General features: G+C 48.6%; 1 protein-coding gene across 13 annotated transcripts in view; it reads right to left on the bottom strand.

Moving 5' to 3' along the window:
• Window positions 1–20,935, bottom strand: part of nfixb (nuclear factor I/Xb) — a 99,270-nt gene that overhangs the window by 34,471 nt on the left and 43,864 nt on the right. The window contains exon 3 of one of the 13 annotated variants that reach the window (XM_029250064.1): window positions 12,069–12,376. The exons of the other annotated variants lie outside the window; for them this stretch is intronic. Within the exon in view, the coding sequence (XP_029105897.1) occupies window positions 12,339–12,376 (38 nt within the window). The 3' untranslated portion in view covers window positions 12,069–12,338. Of the gene's footprint in view, window positions 1–12,068; window positions 12,377–20,935 lie in introns of those variants that run through there. 13 annotated transcript variants of the gene reach the window in all.

Genomic DNA, 20,935 nt, shown 5'->3' with positions numbered 1-20,935 from the left:
ATGCACTGGCTCACCGCCTGTGCTGCGTGCGCCCGACCTTTGACCTCTTTCAACGATTAGCTGGCCTGTTTAGCGGCATGGCATAAGGCGGGCATCAGGGTTGGCGCTACAATGCTGACTCAGCCAACTGCCAAGCTGCGAGGCCCCGCCCAAGGGCCGCGAGGTCCTTCTCGGTAGAGTCTCTGTGCGCGGAAAAGAGCGAACGCATATGAACTTGGCTCAGGTCTGCACGCGCCCTCAACTACCGAATTCAATTCGGTTCAATTCAACTCATGTTTGCGAAGCACTCTTCTCACCTAAGTCGCAAGGAATGATTTTACGGCTGGGGTAACCGGAGCGACTTCCCCAGAAATGTGCGCTTCCGCACTTTTATTTTAGTAAAACACCTCCTGAGTTTGCTGAGGCCTTGTCTGCAACTGTGACCGAAGCGTAAGTATGCGGAGTGCTTGCAACGCGGTCTAGTCCGCACGCTTCGCCGAAAATAACACGTCCTCTGGAAATTTTCCTCCGGATTTTCTGTACTATACAAAATGCCCCTAAGTGCACAGTTCAGTGTGGTGGGGGGTTTTGGGGGGGGGGGAGGAAAACTGCAGTTCATATTTTATTAGCACGCTCCGACGATAATGAAGAGCAGCGATTCTCTTTTCTGGAAATACCGTGACGAAAGGCAAGACTCACAGGAGCTTAATGGGAGACAGGAGTGAGGCGGCGGGGGTCAGGATGGGGGGGCCAGCAGAGCGAGGGACAAACAAACAGCCGACTGCTGCACGATGTCCCACGCTTTCGCTGTGTGTGCTGTGCCTGCCAGTAGCAAAAAATGGAAAGTCCACATTTCAGCTTGGTGAGGAAATGTGGTTCTCATTTCATGATTCAGTACTCCCTCCCTCCTTCCCTCCCTCCTTCCTCCTCCCCTCTCCTGCCCTCCCTCTCACTCTCCCGCTCCCTCTCATGCTCTGTTTGCTGCTGCCGAGTTGCAAAACTCTATTAATACTTTGGGAAAGCACTAAAAATTGTGTATGGAAGACCGAAAGAGACACAGAAGGCAAACTGCAGTAACTTCACCACAATGTACCGCCACCTCCATGATGACCGTGGATCCTTCTCCTTCATTCCCCATGCTATGTGCAGTACTCTGAGCAGATGGAGTACACAGCCAGGAATGATCTTACATATATTAAATTAAGATACAGAACCCTCGTGAGATCAGTGCCCGAAGGTTGCTGGACTGCTCTCAGCACTTGGGACTGGAATACCTACCATTAGAAATCACACACACACACACACACACACACACACACACACACACACACACACACACACATTGATGAAACTGCTTGCCCTGAGTGGGGTTACGGCGAGCCGGAGCCTAACCCGGCAGCACAGGGCACGGGGCTGGAGGGGGAAGGGACACACCCAGGACGGGACGCCAGTCCATCACAAGGCACCCCCAGCGGGACTCGAACCCCAGACTCACCAGAAAGCAGGCACAGGCAAAACCTGCTGCACCACCGCACTCCCCCTTTATAAACCACGCACTGCCCATTCGTTGATGGTGGCCTGGTGGATCGAGGGCAACCTGCGTCCACTTCCCCTGTTAATCCTTCTCACTGCTCAAAAGCACAAGGTGCAACACTGAAACTGGCTTTGACTCACGAGACCAGAACAAACAACAGTGTCTTAACTCAAAGGATAGACTCTTCATTGAAGAGATTCGCTGTGATCTCACATTTCCTTCATTCCAGCACATCCCATCCTGAAATCCAGTGTGTGTACCATATGCACGTACACACACACACACACACACACACACACACACGCACACACTTTCTCTCCAGCCCATCGTCTCGTCACTCTTCATTCCCCACTACTTTCAAAATGCTCTGTTCCTTTTAGAGCAGTACATTACTACATATTTACAGTCTGTCCAGTCTGGACACATTTAAAGATGCGGGCCTCCCATTGCCAGCCACCGGAGATGCACAATTCCCTCTTCTCCAGAAAAACCACAACAGACTTCACATTTAATGAATAAACAATGTGCGCAGCGGCCAAGAGGTACGCTACACACACACAACAGACACGTGCAGAGATTTTTGGAGCCCTAGCTCTTCCTCCTACTGCTGCAGTGTGGACTCATTGCGAAGCACCCTGTGTCTAGAGAGGCAACCTGCAGGAAAGGGGGCCTGCTGTGCATTACTTCCTCCAGCCACCAGGAGGCGCACAGAATCACAAACATTATACAAGCATAATATCTTCAAAATGTTCTTATACTTCAGCTACAGTGTCATTAACTTTATGCTGAAACTATTGTCTAAAATACTCAGTTTAACTCATTTTAATATTATATTTATATAACAAAATGCTTTTTTTTTTTTACTTTTCATATTACATTAATATTACATCTCTGCCAAGCAAAACATGCTCACCTTGGCTAAAGAATTCCACCTAAAAATCAAGGCGTACTGGCCTTGATGCCACCATTCAGCCTGACAATGATGATTCGTTAGCATCAGTTGTTTCTCTCTTTCCCAGCGAAGCCAGCTTTGAAGCAAGGATTTACACATCTCTATACACCCAAATGCAGAAACGCATTCATAGGTGTTTTTAAATCACGTTCCCGTGTAAATAGAACGGATAATGAGTGTTTCTTCATTAGAAAAATACAAAAGAAGAACACGTACTGAGCTTCAAGGAAATCTTTGGTAATTTTCTGACTGATTTCATTCATTTGTGTAAATTTAATTTATAAAAGTTCCCTGTGACCCTGACCTTTTCAATCAATATATGAATTTATGTAGAATCAGATGTGAATTATTAGTACGAGGTGCTATAAGGGACTTTTAGATTACTTATGTTTTTGTTACTGAGCTAAGACTGACAGAATACTTAGTGGCTATAGCAGTATCACAAAAAAGTGGACATAGCACAAAAGAGGACAAACAATCTTCAGATTTCCAACTAAGCCTAAAAAACACCGGTGAAGAATCATAAGGCCGGTCAACGTCAGTAAGGAAAAAGCGCATTTTTGGTTACGATTGCAGTATACAGTAACTGCCCATGATGCGACGTGGGTAAAGTAGTTAAAAAGCTGCCCTTTCGCCATACACCTTGGCATTACAAATATTAAAAAATGTCCTTACGTCTCTAGGAGGCCAGTTTGCGCAGAGCTCAGAAAGAGCAGAATGAGAAGAAGCCTTGCAGTGAGTGTCTAGGTTACACAAGGTGAAGCCCTAAATCTCACGGCCTCATGTGATATATTACTGCAACTGAAAGGAGAAAAAAAAGAAGAGGCAGAGGACGAGAAAAGCAGAGAAGAGGGGGAGCGATGCAGCGAAAACAACGGTGAAAGGAAGGGGTAACGTGTGCAAGTAGGAAATGTTGGAGAGTTTTACGCACGGAGACAAAGTGAGACGCTTCAGTGAGAGAGGGTCCCTGGCGACAACGCGGATTGCGCTCCAGCTCTCTTTCCGACGAACTGCCGTGTTTGTTGCGAGGAGCTGCTGTTCCAATGTAAGGGAGAAGCCCGGAGCAATAACCGTGAGACACTTAAATGGCACCGGGTACTGGGGTAGCCGAACGGGCCCCGGAGTGGGCGAGTGAACCCGAGAGAAAGGCAGTCCGACGTGACACGGGACTCGATAGCCGACCGTGCCTTCGGCGAGGGACGGCTGCGAACCCCGTGGCGGACGCACGGCGCGGCTTGCGGTCTGCCGTGCAGGGACACGCACGCGTAGCCGTGTGAAGTGCCTTCCCAGACTGGCAGACACGTGCGTGCACGTCCGAGCACGGCCTCGGTGCACGCTCGAGCTCGTGCTCGCAGCGACCGACGCAAACTGATTAAGAACACGGCGAGAAACAAAACAGTGTGGAGGTTGTGGTCGAGAGCCAGCGGGGAGTGTCTTAGCTCACGTTTCAGCTGCAACATGACTTGCGAGTCCCCAAGGATGTATAACTTACGGGAAAATACTGTGGAAGCTGCAGAGACAATGGCAGGAATAAGGGCGTGCAGCGCGAGGCTGTGCGCTTCTCTGTCAGGGACCTCCTTCTCGTAAGGCACGGTTAACGATCCTTCAGAAGGAAACGTGCTTTCATAAACGGCGTCGGAAATGCTGGAAATGCTGCTAATTCGCACTCCAGAGCTTTGCTAAACACTGACTAAATATTGCCCACCCTGGACCTAGAAACGGCAATCGACGCTTTGCGCGGGCTTTCCTGACACTCCCTCACAGGTAGTCCCCCACACCTGCCCCGGCGCTCCGTATTCGTTTTGTTCACTCGCTCTTTCTTCTCCCTGATCTCCACCCCCTCCTCCTCCTCGCCAGATGAACTCACTTATCCATGATCCAGGGGCTTACATCAGAATCAGACTTAGTGACACAATAATGGAACTCCTTTCCTGAAATCATCTCCTCCTCTCTTTTTCCCGGCCTATTTTCCCTGGGATAGCGCACACACACACACACACACACACACACACACACACACACACACACACACACACACAGAATGCGCTGGTAAAAATGCAACTGTGGTCTGCACTTCTGTGAAGATATCCATAACCTGTTTGCTAACCCTTGGTTGACCACAGGGAGGTGCACACCTATGCGATAACTAACCAGGTTTGCTCCTTGCATTTATTCATTTAGCTGATGCAACTTACAATGTTAAACCATTTGTACAGCTGGGTCATTTTAACTGGAGCAATTTAGTACCTCAGTAGCACTTTACTCAAGGGTACTACAGCTAGACGTGAGATTTGAACCTGCGACCATTAGGGTCAGAGGCAGCAGCTCTAACCACTGCACTTAAATAAGTCTGAAGAAAAGGAGAGCCATGGGCCTCCGGGGGTTGCAGAGTCCGAAATGCTAAAAGCCACGCAGTATTTCATCGTAGTCCACGGCCCTACAGCTTGTTTGAATGGCTCTTCTGCTGCCACTACGTTCCGGAACATTCTCATCGTCCCAACACGGGCTACAGGCGCTGTCCTTAACGAGGCGCTAAACGGAGAAAAGACTCGCGCGTGTTCTTCATAATGACGCAAGCCACTCAGGCTTCGCTTCTACACGGTTTATCTATGAACAAATAATCTCAGACGTTGTGGCGTGTGATGATCTCTACAACAGGCCACATGCTTTCATATACTCTATGTTGCGGCAGAAACCCATAACGCAAAAAGCCCCCTCGCAAGACTTACCAGGTATACCAACCAGTCACAAGTGGTGTCAGACTTGAAAAATAAAATTATCTTTCGAGGCAAAATGAACAAGCCAACTTCCCCTAAGGTCTAAATTTATGCAGCTCTGACCTGAGTCAGGGCTAATGTTTCTGTTGCCGGTGTGCTTTACTCTAGGTCCGAACACTCACGTCGGTTTATGGTTCCCCGGGTAGGTCGAGCAAGTGCTATAGGATAACTTATTACAGGAAATACCTCCCTGATAGCCACCCCACTGGGCCCATAAGACACAACGTTGAAAAAGAGCCTGGAAAGTTTTTTGGCAACCCAGACAACCCCTCGCTTCTAACTGATAGGACACGGCGGGCTTCCTTGACGTAGCCTTTGGCTCTTTAGTGTGTTTGCTCCTCTCTCCGGCAGACGCGCCGAGCGAATGAATCGGAGGAAAACGATGAAAAGTGAAGCCGTAATGCATACCTTTGTAGCTCAGAGGCTGCGTCTTCCCCAGAACCTGCTGGGCCATATGCGGTAGGGTGCACGGAGAACAAGGGCAGAGGCCAGACCCATATGAGGGTGGGCCTACAGCGACCAGGTGTGTGTGAGCTCTGGGTGAAGCCCTGTTAATAGGAAGGTTTCTGGTCTCATACGTAGAGGCACCAGGATGGGCAGACAGCTGGCACCCGCAGGACGAGGTTCAGGGGCTTCAACCAAGATTACTCATCACTTACTGGGTAAGTCAAGAATTAACTGAAAGTACATAACTCTGAGTGTGACAGTGTGTGTTTGGGGGGGGGGTGTTTCAAGTTGCGCAATTTTTAACTGAAGTTTCTATTGAACTAAATAAATGAAAAACTTTCATCTTGTAGAACCTTTCAGGTATGAGACTGACTTAGGCCACATAAGACACAGCTATGGAGACTAAGTGGTACCACCACAATAACTTCCTTCACATTATATAACATACCAAAGTAACCTGCCTGTTTTTTATAAGATTTATGTCTGAAATAATACCATCAGTACTAATGATCATGGTATCTAATGTGAATAATGACTATAACAGTCAAGTCGCTGCAGTAGCGAAAGCACAATGAATTAGAGAACTGCAAACAAATCACACCCTGCTGTGTACTGCGTACAGTAAGCAGATGGAAAGAGCTGGGGTAAAGTTTCTCGCTGATGGGGTTATATATCTCAGAGATTCACTTTCACACTGACACATTCGTGCAGATCAAGCCATTGCCTCTGTCTATCAACAGGCAAACTTATGTCTCCAGTAGTGTATTTTCTTATAGCTATTTCACATAATAATCTTGCAAATTTCTCATCAATGACTTTTACAACACAAAAAGATTTTACACTAAGCTTTAAATGTACTGCATGACATTTAAAAAAAAAAAAAACCCCTGGTACAGCTGGCAGCGTAGTGGTTGGAGCTGCTGCCTTTGGACCAAGAGGTCTCAGGTTTGAATCTCACTTCTGGCTGTAGTACCCTTGAGCAAGGTACACACACGCATATTCTCTGAACTGCTTGTCTCATACAGGGTCGCAGGGAGCTGGAGCCTAACCTGGCAACACAGGGCGCAAGGCTGGAGGGGGAGGGGACATGCCCAAGATGGGATGCCACTCCATCACAGGGCACCCTCAGCAGGACTTGAACCCCAGACCCACCAGAGAGCAGGCCCCAGTCCAACCCACTGCTCCCCCCTTGAGCAAGGTACTAACTCTAAATTGTTAAAGTGAAACAACCCAGTTGCATAAATGAAACAGGTAAATGGTTGCAAGTCACTTTGGAGAAAAGTGTCAGCTCAAATGCAGAAAAGAATGAATTTGAAACACCTAAACAAGTATGCAGAGCAGCATCACTGGGACTATATTTAAAGATGCGCCTTGATGGAAACGGGACCGAGAGAAAGGTCCACGTGCGCAGCGTATTTGGAGGACCAGCGTACAGGGCTGTTGGATGCCTGACTACAACAGCAAACAGAGCCTCGGGCTCTAGAGAGTCACTGGAGGGGGGAGCTGGAACGCCACACTGCCTGACAACGATCCACCCACCCCCTGCAGCACTGGCTGGTGCTTCCCTCCGGTGCAGTAGGACCAATGAGAGAGAAGGACATTGCCAGGACTTTCCTTGCCATCGCTTATCCCAGGAGGAGTCAAAGTTCACACAAACTTTCTTCCGGATCACGGGATACAAGGGGTGTCAGCTGTGAAGACACAGAGTCTGGAGGCCAACAAATCAACTTTTCATTTCCTGCAGCGCAGTTTAGTAGCTGCTCGGGTCACGTCACAAGGAAGAACTTACTCATCTCAGTAACCATTTAAAAATTATTTCCATCAGCAATAATTGTGGCTGTTGCCATGAAAATATGCAAAATTTCCGATCAGCAGAAGACAATAAGCGTCAGATCTGTAGGGTCTGACAGTGGGCGAAGGTTCAAGTGTATAACCAGCAAACTCCTCTTGCTCTGTAACGCTGCATATTTTTTATATACTGAAAAATATATATATTTTCTATATTTCAATACATTTTTTATTTTACTACAGGAACAAGCATTTTAAATAACATTTAGCAGCCACAAACAGGGCACGGAAAAAGGAATTGAAGAGAGTAGGGGAACTAGTGGTGTGCAAACAGAAGCCGAGTGCAGGGCTCCATCCGCATGTGGAGCAACGGCGTGCTCCGTCTGCTTTCTCTCCGCTGGGTGAGCGGGCGGTGGGGAGGGAGGAGAGAGACGGCCGGCTGTAGCCAGCATAAACACATGCCTTCATAGCTTGCACATTTCCTGTTCCCGCTCGAATCACAACTCCCCCCTCCACTCGGGCTGGTCCATGCTGGGACAAGATGCCGCCATGAAGGGTGCGGTGTGTTTGCACGAGTGTGTATGTGCGTGGAGGGCAGCAAAGCTTGACTATAATGCTGGCTTTCACACAGTATGACTTTTTGAGTATCTACATGTATATTCTGTTATTTAGCAGAGCTAATACTCTACGTAAAATTGCATACTTTCGCGCGAGACTCTACGACTCATACCTGAAGTTTTGGCAGCGAGCCCAGTTTTTTAGGCATCATACCACCTGCTCCCCCAGTAGCCCCACTGAAAGGTAAATTGATTGCTCCTGCAACACAGACGGCTTCAGATCCCGGCGCGCTTGACAGTGAACACACACCTAGAGATGTCAGATCACTGACTGGGCCAAAACAGAGGGTGGGGTCCCAGACAGGAAATCATCAAAGATGAACTGACAGCCTCCCTCAAGTCTGGACCAAAGCAGGAGTGGAACCACATGTTGGTGCCAATGCCACCCCCATCCCTCCTCCAAAAAAGTATTTCCTCCTCCGCAAAAATGTGGCTGGGTGGAGAGGTGCTCCTGTCAAATGTCAGTCGACCATGTGTACCTGTGTGCACACAGTAAGCGATGTATCGGTGATGTCACCACGAGCAGGACGGACAGCTCGGTCTCCGCGCTTTCCAAGCAGTATTTATTTAAATGGATATGGAGGAAAAGGCCGACGAGCCTTGGTCACTTGCCCTTGTGTGTAAAAATAACCAGCACTGCTTCCATGGCATGTGGAGGGTGTAACCAGCCTGTTGTCACTGACTTTGTTTTCCGCGGTTGCCAGCTCACCTCCCCAGGTCAGCGGTGATGTTAGCGTGACCCTTACTTCTTCCGAAACCTGCCTCGTACCGCACTGGCTCTTATTCTCAGGTACAATGACGGAACTCCATCCACTTTGAGCTTCTCGAGTCACTGCTTATGACCTGGATGCATCAACAAATAAGCGCAGACGCACGGGAAAATACTCTCACGCGCACGCGCGTTCAGGCACACTCCCAACAAGTGCGCAAGACGCCTTCCCCGCAACAGCCCTGAAGCAGCTCTTGCAACATACAGGCAAGCGAATCATCCGAAATCATCCAAACCCAACGTGAAACGGAAAGAATGCTCCTCACGCGTTTCTCCAGAATGAAGTGAACGACTGATCGCGGTGGGGCTTTGAAAAGCAAAGGATGCTGTGCTTATATCTACTGTCCATGCTTGTTCGGAATGCATTCAGCCATTTAAACGGTAAATTACGCACTGTTTATATTCACTGTGTGCCTTTGTTTGACATAAACTGAGGCATTTCAAATGCATTTTTCTAAAGAGGCATTCTGGCATTCTATGTCCTCCCCCATTATTCCGACTGACATCCTCACGACTTACCTTTGTCTCCGCCCACGCCTCGGGTATCTTATGGGAAAGCTGCATCTCAATTTCCATGGATTGAAATAACAATGGAGTGCCGGATCCAAAAGTTAGTGTGAGGAGGAAGTATAAAGAAACAAACACACGTGAGCAGGGGAAGGCAAGGAGAAAGGTTTGTGCTGATGTGTTGAAGCAAGCGTTTCTCCTTGCATCCCGCTATCTAATCTCGAGAGCAAAAGTATGAAAGTGCGTTTCAGATACGCAAAGGAGAAAAGCAACGTTTTTCTGTCATTAGGACCCTGTCATGGACTACGTTACACGCACACACTTTGAGGGGATATTCCTCTTGTACTTCAATTCACGCTGATCTGTGTTCCTTGGAGTCTTTTGAAAGCAAGCATAATTGTTTCCCTAAACACCCTCCCGCATGACAGCTCTGTATATTTCGGAGGCCATTAGGAGCAAAACGAGACGCGCTCCCTCGCATTCCCTAACTCTCACCTCTCCCGATACACCGCGGGAGAACAGCGGCAGCGCTGGAGGTTACTGCCATGGGACGGGGAGATGTTTTTCTGGAAGGAAGGGCCGCGGGGGCCAGCTGGATCGCCGGACGGGGCCACCAAGGCCTGCAGAGAGAGCGCCTTTGGCTGGGAAAGCTGGCGCCTCGTGCCCCAAGGAAAGGCCAAGCGAACCAAACTCATTTTTAATAGAATTAATAGAACACAAATGTTTCCCGTTAATAAAATAACGCTGATGTAAAACACGTCCGTACGTAACCGTGAATGAGAGAAAGGGGAGCCCGAGCGTATGGGATACCGAGGGAGGCCGAGGCAGCCTCAGGAACTTACGGATGGGTTTTGCGGGATAAGCGGGGGGGTAGGTTGCAGAAAGCAGCCTGTCACAGCACTCACATTCCGCACGTGACGTCCTACGGTGTCAAATTCACGCAGGCCGCCGGACTCGGACGTTCTGGAACGACCGCCGCGGAAGACGAGCAGCTTCAGGCCCTCCCCCACACATGCTGGAAATTGTCCCCTGTGTGACATCACAAGCTGACACTGACATGTGGCATTGTATAATCATGACCAAAACAGCCTTTAAACGCATGGCAGAGAAAGCGGACGAGGTAAACGCGGTGGACGCGGCGGTAAAACGCGATTTGTGCCTGACATAAAGATCGACTTTGCTCATTTCAACAGCAGTGCTGCAGCACTCCGCTAATGAGACTTACAGAAGCGGGAGGAGTCTTGAATTACAACCGGTTTGGATGGGACTCCAGCCTGGAATTAGAATGAACACAGAGCGACAGTGTGCCGCGGAGCCACCGATACCGTGGCGGCTGCAGGGTTCAATACAAATGACCGATTGTGTGGCCGTCATCTTCGGCGTGGCGTTCGGCGGTGACGTCATCGGGCAGGCTGCCACTTTCTCCAGCCACCTGCCACTCCGCCGCCCCACATCATGATTGGCTACGGCTCTCAAGGGGAACTCCCTTCTCCGACTCGAGCGTTGTTCGGCAGCTCCGTGGCTCCGGAACTCCATTATGGGACGGCGGAATGAAAAATCTTATTAGGAAAGATTACGCCAACATCTGTTTGCCATTTTTTGTCATTTCTGCCCAGGTTTATGAGGCGCCTGTGCTCGAGAGTTCCAAATGAAACATTTGCACCAAACGCGTTTGAGTTATGGGGTATTTCATTTTGAGCGAGAGCTTAATAATGACGGGCATTCCCGTAGACGCCGGGCCGAGCCCATCTCCGTTCCAGCTGCCGCTCTGGCCATAACGTTGGACTTTTCGGGCCCAAAGAGAGAATTTGGACTGAATGGGCCCGAGAAAGTACGAGAAAAGTGGGAAACCGAGGGTAAGACACGGTAGGCAGGCCACAGACAGAGGGAGACTGGGAAAGTGGACGAAAGAAAGAGCAACTCAGGGAAAAGGACAAAGGGAGAAATAAGGGAGAATAATGCCCTGTGGGATGTGACACTGTTAGAAAGGAGCATTGTTTGGAGGGAATGTCTCAGAAATGTCATTTTTGCTAAACTCGCTAGGGACAGAAAAACACAGAACACCAAGAAGTGTCAACATCCCGGGGTAGAGAGCTACACCATGTGACCTCCGCTAGAAGATCAAGCAATCAATCAGTTCAGCACTGCAGGGAATTCTGGGCGCTAGGCGTGCACCCGCACACACACACACACACACACACACACAGAGCCATACACACAAGGGTGCAGAATACACATCCATCAGCTGGCAGGAACATTACCACACCATAATGACGGGATTCCGGTGCGCCCCAGCAGGCATAGTCTTTATGTCAGTCTCTATTTCACAGAGTTTAAGCAATCAACTGCAAACAAGCAATTATACTTGGCCAATGGAGATCCCAGTCCGAAGAAGCTGGGGTGGAGGTGGAAGAAATGACTCCAGCAGATGTGATTTAAGTCAATACTAGATCTCTGTACTTACATTAAAAAGAAGGAGCAGAACAAAGTTCCAGAAGTTCTATGGTAGCATAGTAATTACTTCCAATGAATTTTTTTTTTTCCATCTTTGCATATTATTTTAAATAGTTTGCCCCCCCCCCGACACGGTACTTCACCACCTTCTTTCCATGAAGTTTGGGAGACCTTCGTAACTCAAAAATATTACCAAACACTAAATCCTAAAAAAAAAAAAAAAAAAAAAAAAAACAACTGGAAATGTACAGCAGTTTGGGTAAGGATCCATCATACTAAGAGGCTATAAAATGGAGTATAAGTGAGGTGACGGAAGCATTTTGGCGACTGGGGCCGTCTATCCTCCCATCACACTCACCTCTTGCTTTTTCAGAACTTTGCGTACCATGCTAGGAAAACTAGGGTGTAAAATTTTTTCGGAATGCTAAACCAGCTGCTGTACATTTCATTCTTCGGCAAAATTCTTTGCTAGTAGTGTTTCATTTGTATAGTGGTGGGTATTGTTTCAAGTGTTTCATTTGTATAGTGGTGGGTATTGTGAGGTTTTCTTACCTGGGTTGTCGGGGTTCGTCCAGAGCAGCAGGGGTAGGAAAGAAAAAGAGAGGAAAAAACTGTTAGTTTCAGGGTTGAGTCGACAGACGGAACACAAACGCACGCAACTAAGCGCGCGAAGACTATGAGCTCACTTGTTAGATGCCAAAATATAAGGAGACGTTCTTGCAAGGAAATATGGAGAAGGTGTTGCTAGACCTCTGCATTTTTAGTATATATGTATCAGGATTGGTGTGCATTGAACAGGTCAAATGCAGGATTTCCTACTCCTGATGCAGCCTACTGAAGCTAAATGAAAGTGTTTTCTAAACCTTAGCTGCGTTCGGTCACAAACCACATGTTTATAAACTGAAAGTCATTCTCACAAGCGCACATGATTTAGAGGAATTCTTTGGTCCTCTGGAAAGTCGGGTCTGACGCTGTTCATCTTTTCTTCAGCAGAAATAATAAAAAAAGCTTTCAGTAGCTGGACCGCAGTCCTGCTTTCCGGTGGGTCTGGGGTTTGAGTCCCGCTTGGGGTGCCTTGCGACGGACTGGCGTCCCGTCCTGGGTGTGTCCCCTCCCCTCCAGCCTTACGCCCTGAGTTGCCGGGTTAGGCTCCGGTTCCCCGCGACCCTGTATGGGACAAGCGGTTCTGAAAATGTGTGTGTGTGTGTGTGTGTGTGCTTTCAGTAGCATCCTGCTTATCATTATCAAATAAATCTTTTCAAAAATACTTTTTTTATAAATAGGGTTATATAGCTGTGTAGATGTTTACAGAAGTAAATCCTGTTAGGTACCCGGCTCAGGTGTATGGTCGAGAACTTCTCTACTGTTACATTATTTTTTGCGAAGAAAGAGTGTTTAGTAATCTGTACTGATCCAAAGAGTGTGTTTAGTGATCCATCATAACACAGTCAATCTGATAACAGCCAATCAGAACCCGAGGTACCACACACACTGGCTGAAGCTGCTTGTCCCGAGCGGGGTCGCGGCAAGCCGGAGCCTAACCCGGCAACACAGGGCGCAAGGCCGGAGGGGGAGGGGACACACCCCGGACGGGACACCAGTCCATTGCAAGGCACCCCAAGCAGGACTCGAACCCCAGATCCACCGGAGGTTGGGCTCACATTGTAACACAACGCACATCTCCAAAGGTGGAAAGAGCGATGATTTGCTGGCCTGTAACTGCACTGGAGAAAGCAATTAAGTCCTCGGAGGAGACAACGTATGATTTGTCTTTCAGCATGTTGCCCGGGGCAAACAAAACAGAACTCTCAAAAATCTCAGATTCTCCAGCCGTGACACAGCTGTGACTCTGGAGAAGCCACGATATCCGCGTATGGGTGGAAACACCTTGCATCAGCCGATTTTGGAAGTGATCTGCAGCTTCACACCAAAAACCAGGAGGAGCAGTTGTTGTAACCCTCGACCTGCAGCATGCTCCAGTGTACAGCAAGTGTGTCAGTCTGGGGGAGCTTTCTGTGTGGCTCCAGCTTGCGATACTCAACACACTGCACAAAGCCACATACAAACACATACAGAAACACGTCCTTCATCTGGGAAAATCTCCATGTGTTAGCATCTAAGACATATTTATTTACATTTACATTTATTCAGTCAGCAGACGCTTTTCTCCAAAGCGACTTACAATGGATACTATGTAATGTTACATGTGGACTGCTGTACAGTGATGACAGCTGCAGTTCTTCTGTAGGACCACAAGAACGATCTCAAAACCATTTTGAACCGATATCACACACAGGCCGAAACCACTCGTCCCAAGTGAGGGCATGGTGAACCGGAGCCTAACCCGGCAAAACAGGGCGAAAGGCTGGAGGGGGGAGGGGACACACCCAGGACGGGATGCCAGTCTGTCGCAAGGCACCCCAAGCGGGACTCGAACCCCAGACCCACCACAGAGCAGGTCCGGCCAAACCCGCTGCGCCACCGCACCCCCCTCAACCAATAACATTGAGTATTATTGATATCCATTTTCCGTGGGTAGCGAACAGAGAATACCTGTAGGTGAGAACGGTTAGGAAAAACCGTGGGTAAAGTGAGATCAAGGGAGAGGCCACGGCAGAGTGGCTACTGCTCTCTAGGTCTCCTGAAGATGGTCTCACCCTCACACCGATACACACACGGAGGTCCAAAGAGAAACGGAATTTCGTTCTCCTGTATCCGTAACTCACCTATAGGCAGAACGACAATAAAGCTGACTTTGACAAACAACTATTAGACAGACTCTCTCAATCACGATGCGCGTTCGTATTAGCACGTCCCCACACGCACACGAAGAGTAGTTTCTCATAGTTCCACAGCAAAAGAGAACAGCAAGAGTAAGACGTAAACTGTTGATTTAGCCATTTGCCGAAGAAGCGCACTACCTGCGAAGCGCACGCTGACCCACGGATGTTGGCCGTAGTAGTATCTCCTGAACAACTCAAGCTCTTTCACACAATCTACACCTGTCCGTCTTAGTCGCGTAACACAACCGAGTCTCTTCAAAACAACATCGTAGCAGACGTAAGTTTTCGTCATTAATCAAACGCAAGCTGACTTTGACAAAGGCCAACGAACGCCATCAACGCCAACAAAACGAATCAACATCTTCAAGCCACATCTATAATTATACGCGCTAAGAATACGAAATAATTTTCCCAATTATGATCTTGACCAGGACATTCAAACGCGCAAAAAATAAATGGCAAAAACGCACAAAACGAGGTCCTTGGCCAAATCAGTTAATTAACGCGACAGCTGTGGCGCTATTCAATCTCCAGTCCTGCCTGGGCTCTGACAAGTACGGGGAATTATTGCCACGTTTCTACCTAAGGGCTCTCACAGGAGTGCACAGCTCAAATAATAAAAAAAGAGAACCTAAATCACGGAAAATTGCCAAGCCCCATGCTGAACGAGAGGGAAATGAACAGCGCCGTTTGCCGTTAATTGTTTCCACCTGGGCAGCCAGGAGGGCGGCCACGATGTAGGTACGGAGCTATACTGCTGCCACCGGTTAGCGGACCATCACACACATCCGAACTGAGGAATTCCTCTCTCCCTCCTACACCCTTCCGCTAGCCCAGCTCAAACCTAAACACAAGGCACATCTGGGCTCTGTCAACTGATCCGCGTTGACCGGAGTGTCAGTCCCAGTGGTTCCCAGCCTCCCAAAACTCCCGCTTCTCTTGTCGTGCTTCCGGTGTCCCGATTCACGGCCTCCGTGACGTCACGCATCGAGCCCCTGACTATCTGCTGCGATGCTGACGTAGGACTTGACAGGGACTCAGAACTTTAGCTAATACTACCCAGTTGGCCTCAGGTTGCGCAGGCTGCGGCTGCTTGGTCTCGGGTTCCATCCTGGCCTGAACCAATCCTGTCACACTCCCAAAGAAACACTGTGCCAGCTCTCACTCAGTAGATTTCAGGAACTGATCAAGTGTTCAAACCAGCCACACAGTTGTACTAGGACTGAGCCCCGGTCACCGCCCGAAAACACAGCAGCTCAGGCCGGGCTGTGTCACCGTTATGTCCCGTGAAGGAGTTGTCACTTGATATGAATCACCAGTTGGTGAAAACTTGAGATTTGAGATCTGGGTTCCTCTATGTCGTCTTCTTCACCTTCACGTTTACTTTCCCAAAGTGTCATGTGTGTCAGTGGCATTGCAGATGAACTCACGTCTAAAGGAGGGAAGAGTCCTATGTGTCCGTGTATTTAAAAGCAGTTCACAAGTATACAGTCTATTATAATCCTTGAGGGGGTGTGGTGGCACAACGGGTTTGGCTGGGTCCTGCCGTAGGGCAGGTCGGGGGTTCGAGTCCCCCTTGGGGTGCCTTGTCCTGTCCCGGGTGTGTCTCCTCCCCCTCCGGCCTTGCGCCCTGTGTTGCCGGGTTAGGCTCCGGTTCGCCGGGACAAGGGTTTCAGACTATGTGTGTGTGTGTGTGTGTGTGTGTGTAATCCTTGTCTAGGCTGTGTTGACGTTTCATGCCGCCTGCCGCATTCACTGCTGCCTTGTCTTTTGAGCCTCCATCATTAAACCCGTGTAGCTGATTCAGAACACTGCTGGATCTCCTCTCTTCACCTCCTTTCACGTGCTTTCTGTAGCTTATATAAAGTTTGAAACCCTGGTTAGAGCCAACAAAGTGATCAAGCAAACAGAACCACGTTATCTCCAAGACCTTTTCCAACCCTACACTTGGTCAACATCACTATGCTCTTCTGCCTCAAATTATCTGACCATTCCTCCCACAGAGCATCAAAAATTGAGGGGGGGAAAAAAAAAAAAAGACAATTTTCAGCGCTGTGTGCGGCGAAACAACTTTCCCCTCTACCACAAGAACACACAACGGTTCTCAAAACCCACCTTTTCGCGCACACTTCAGCGCGGATCTCCTGACAACACTATGAAGCCACTCTAAAGGTATACGCACACACACTTTCTGAACCGCTTGTCCTATACGGGGTCGCGGGGAACCGGAGCCTACCCAGCAACACAGGGCGTAAGGCCAGAGGGGGAGGGACACCCCCAGGACGGGACGCCAGTCCATCGCAAGGCACCCCAAGCAGGACTCGAACCCCAGACCCACCGGAGAGCAGGACCCGGTCCAACCCACCATGCCACTGCACCACCGCACCCCCCTGCTAAAGGTATAAGTATTTGATTAAATGAATTTATGAGGTATTACTCTAGAAATGTGTACAATTAAGACAGCGGTGCATAACAAACTGCGCTGATCAAGCGTCTGTATTTGAAACTCTTTGTCTTTCACTGAATGCAGTTTTGCGTCCTTGGACCTGTGAGCTGCATTGCAGAAACGCATCTGCGAAATTAATTAACGTGAATGTAAATGTAATTTAACCTGCGGAACTGTGCTACAAAACAACCGAGGACTTTCAAATATACAGAAACGCACTCACTCGCACGCTGCAGTTACAGACAAGCTGCAAAGCGCAAAGAAACAAGAACGCGTAGAGCCGGACACGTACACACACGGGGTGGGAGATGGAGGGTGTCGGGTTGGTAATTTGTGAGTAGCAGGTGGGACATTTTTGAATGAATCCCAAACAAAGGTCTCTACGTTCGCAAAACATCTTCCAAACCTTCGCACAGACTCCCTGACCTTCCAAACACCCACCCACGGCGCCCGCCACCCACCCCCTTTCTTACGCCTTCTTGGCTGTTCTTCGTAAAGAAAATTCCTCATATGAGATACCTGTCCAAACGCCTGGTGTTTCACAGCTTATTTTCAGGATCCTAAATTGATAGCAAATGTGTGGATGGATTTATTTTTTTTCTTTTTGGCATTAACACTAAGAACGCAGGGAACATTTTCTTGGCAGTAGTGACGTTTTTTTTTTTTTTTTTTCTTTTCTAACTATATTTTTATTTATTTTTTAAAGGTGTTCCCTTTTATATTTTGATGTATGTGGTTTTGTGAAATAGAAAAAAAAAAAAAAAAAAAAAAAGAAAAATCGGTAACCGCACCAGATCCGTTCTGCAGCACATGTCTGAGTCATACCGCTCTGAACGAGACTGGTTTCGATTTTCCACACGGTCCAACCCAGCACCATGAAACGCGGTTTGCCTCAGCTCTCTCTCTGAACGCTCTCAGCCCATCTTGCCCTAACTCCATCCCCACCATCTACCTCCATTATTTGCTCATACCGTTGACTGCAACGCCTCCCTATTTCGTTTTACGTGAAAATGGAAGCCTTCTCAGCAATGGAAGGAGAAAAAGGCACGGCGCAGCTCCTTCCAGCCTATTCCGGGTACCCCATCTTAATAGGAAGCTTTCCTCCTCAGATTGTTTAAGAAATCAACACAGCTGCTTTCTACAGAATAAAACCAGATCATCGACACAGCCTCTGTGAGGAGAGTGAAGTCAAAGTTCAGCTCCACTCCACTGCTGCCTCACATGTAAGCCTGGGATCTGAAGCTAATGATGCTATCATTATTTAAGCTGATGATTTTCTCAAAGGAACTCACAATGGTGGCTCTACAGTATATACCACACACACACACACACACACACACACACACACACAGTCTGAAACCGCTTATCCCAAGAGGGGTTGTGGCGAACCGGAGCCTAATCCAGCAACACAGGGCACAAGGCTGGGGGATACACACACCCAGGATGGGACGCCAGTCCATCACAAGGCATCCCAAGCAGGACTCGAACCCCAGACCCACCCAGGGACAGGCCAAACCCGCTGCGCCACCATGCCCCCCCAGTACATACTAAGCAATTTGAAATAATTTAGTTGCACAGCTGGGTAATTTTTACTGAAGCACTTCATTAAATACCTTGCTCACAGGCTCCGCAGCAGGGTAGGATTCGAACCTTGGCTCTTGGAATGCAAAGCGGCAGCTCAAACCCCTACAGTACCCCCCGGCCTGGGTAGTAATGGCGAATGTGGTGCTCAGCTCTTGGGCTCCAGCTGGGTGAGCAAGATCTGAGAGCTGGGGACGGCTCAGCCCCCGCAGTGCGTGAAGTGGCCCTTGACAGTCTCCTGGGGCAGCGATGGTAAGGTCAGCTCATTTGCCTTGGCGCTGGTTCTGCGTTCCACATGCTGTTGTGATGATCGGTTGCACAGCCTCAGGCGAACGCGCCACACAGACAAACAAGGATGGGTCTCGCCTCCTATCATGACCATGCAGACCCCTCACAAAGACCAAGTCCTGTCATGCAGAGCTTGGCCTGTAGCACAAGCTTGCATCGCAGGGATCTACAAGGTCTTCTAGTGCAGGCTTGCTCCAGTGTCACTTCAATTACGGTACCTCTTGCCAAATGCAGGTTCCCGGGCCAGTCACGGGGTCCTCGATGAAATTAAATTAGGGGCTAACAAAGTAAAGCATGCTCATTATAGCCTCATGCAGACAGATGAGAGATGCTCACCCCTGGTATGTGCGGAAGAAAACGACAGGAAACAAGCAACGACCTCCGTGCCTCTACGAAAACAACCATACCTTTTGACAGCTTGGAAAAGGGGTTCAAAGAGACTTCATAAACAATCTACCTATTATTTTTAGCAGTGCAAGCATTTTTGTGGATGCTATCTAGTGCATCTGTTTTTGGACACCTGCACCGAACGACAGCGTGTCGTGCTCAGGTGAACTGTAACGCGAAGACCTCGGTTACATACACATAAGAATTATCTGTTGCATGCTGTTTAAAAGTACCGGAAAATACATCGAAAATACGTAATTTGATCATTTTGGTGAGGACTCTCTTTTTATTGCTTTTCCTTAACTATTTTGGGAACCTGGGTCTTTCCTCAGAACGGAAATAAACACACACACATTGACCGAAACTGCTTGTCCCAAGAAGGTTTACGGTGAGCTGGAGCCTAACCCGGCAACACAGGGCGCAAGGCTGGAAGGGGAGGGGACACACCCAGGACGGGACAGCAATCCAAGTGGGACTCGAACCCCAGACCCGCCAGAGAGCAGGCACAGGCCAAACCTGCTGCGCCACCACACACCCCCCTGGAAATAAACAGAAACACTGAAAGAATTGTGCTACAATTCTGGCCTCAGGACACCGGTCAGCAATGAGGCTATTCTATTTCTATTTAGAATCCCCTAACTTTAACATAAAATAGCACATATCACATGATACTGCATGGCCAGATTTATTCTTGAATTACTTTAAGGAAAAAAAAAAAAAGCCTGCTGAGCTGCCCCATTCAGCAGTCCTGTCCATTTAGTAGCACACAAATACTGTTGGCTGAGGCTAGAAATCCTTCCAGAGATTTTTTTAGCGCTGCTGTGAATACACAGAATCTTGAAGATGAGACCTCGCATCTACGCGCCATCGGTCTCGTCACAAGCGACAGACGCTCGCCGACCTTCGTGGAGCTGTATGTTCTGGGACGTGCGGAATAACGTCAAACAACTCCATGTCGCCGCATCACTCGTCTGGGCTGTCGTCAAAAATCACTGGAGCTCAAGAATAAATCAGACTTTACATTTTACGTATCTTGGCTCCCTTGAGCAGTGGCTAAAGTTCCCTGTAACTCCTAAAACCTCGTCCAGAGATCCCTCAACTCCCAAATTCCTGTATACCGCATAAAGATGCCTGCTTCTGTCAAGGTAACTCCTAAGGACTGCCAGTCCCTGCAGTCCCATTCAACGTGGGCAAGAATACATTTTAACGTTAAATGTCTGTTCGAACGCTTGGAGCAACAAATGGCCAACGTGAACGTGTCTATTTTAGAGCTCTACTGTGGTTCAAGTCCCTTCAGGTCACTGTGCATATAATTACTGTTATAATTTAGATTTACTGTGTGACACAAGCCATCCAGGGTAAATAAATCAGCAGTTTTCCTTTTAGGCTGGATAAATAGACCCTTAGCGGTACATGTGGGCGATTCAAATTCCTTTCATCTGCAAAGATATGATTTAGAATAACTGTCAGTCACTGTCTGATGCGAGCGGTGAAAATACTCCGGATTGCTTTTACAATCAAGGGCGGGAAAAGTGGCTGATGGAAGAAGGGCTCCAGACATTAACCACCTTGGGGGATGACGTAACTCAGCACGAGGTGTGGTTTTCACACTTGGCCAAACACGCG

Source organism: Scleropages formosus, chromosome 3, assembly GCF_900964775.1.
Source record: "Scleropages formosus chromosome 3, fSclFor1.1, whole genome shotgun sequence".
Taxonomy (NCBI): Eukaryota; Metazoa; Chordata; class Actinopteri; order Osteoglossiformes; family Osteoglossidae; genus Scleropages; species Scleropages formosus.
This window is presented reverse-complemented; position numbering and strand designations above follow the sequence as displayed.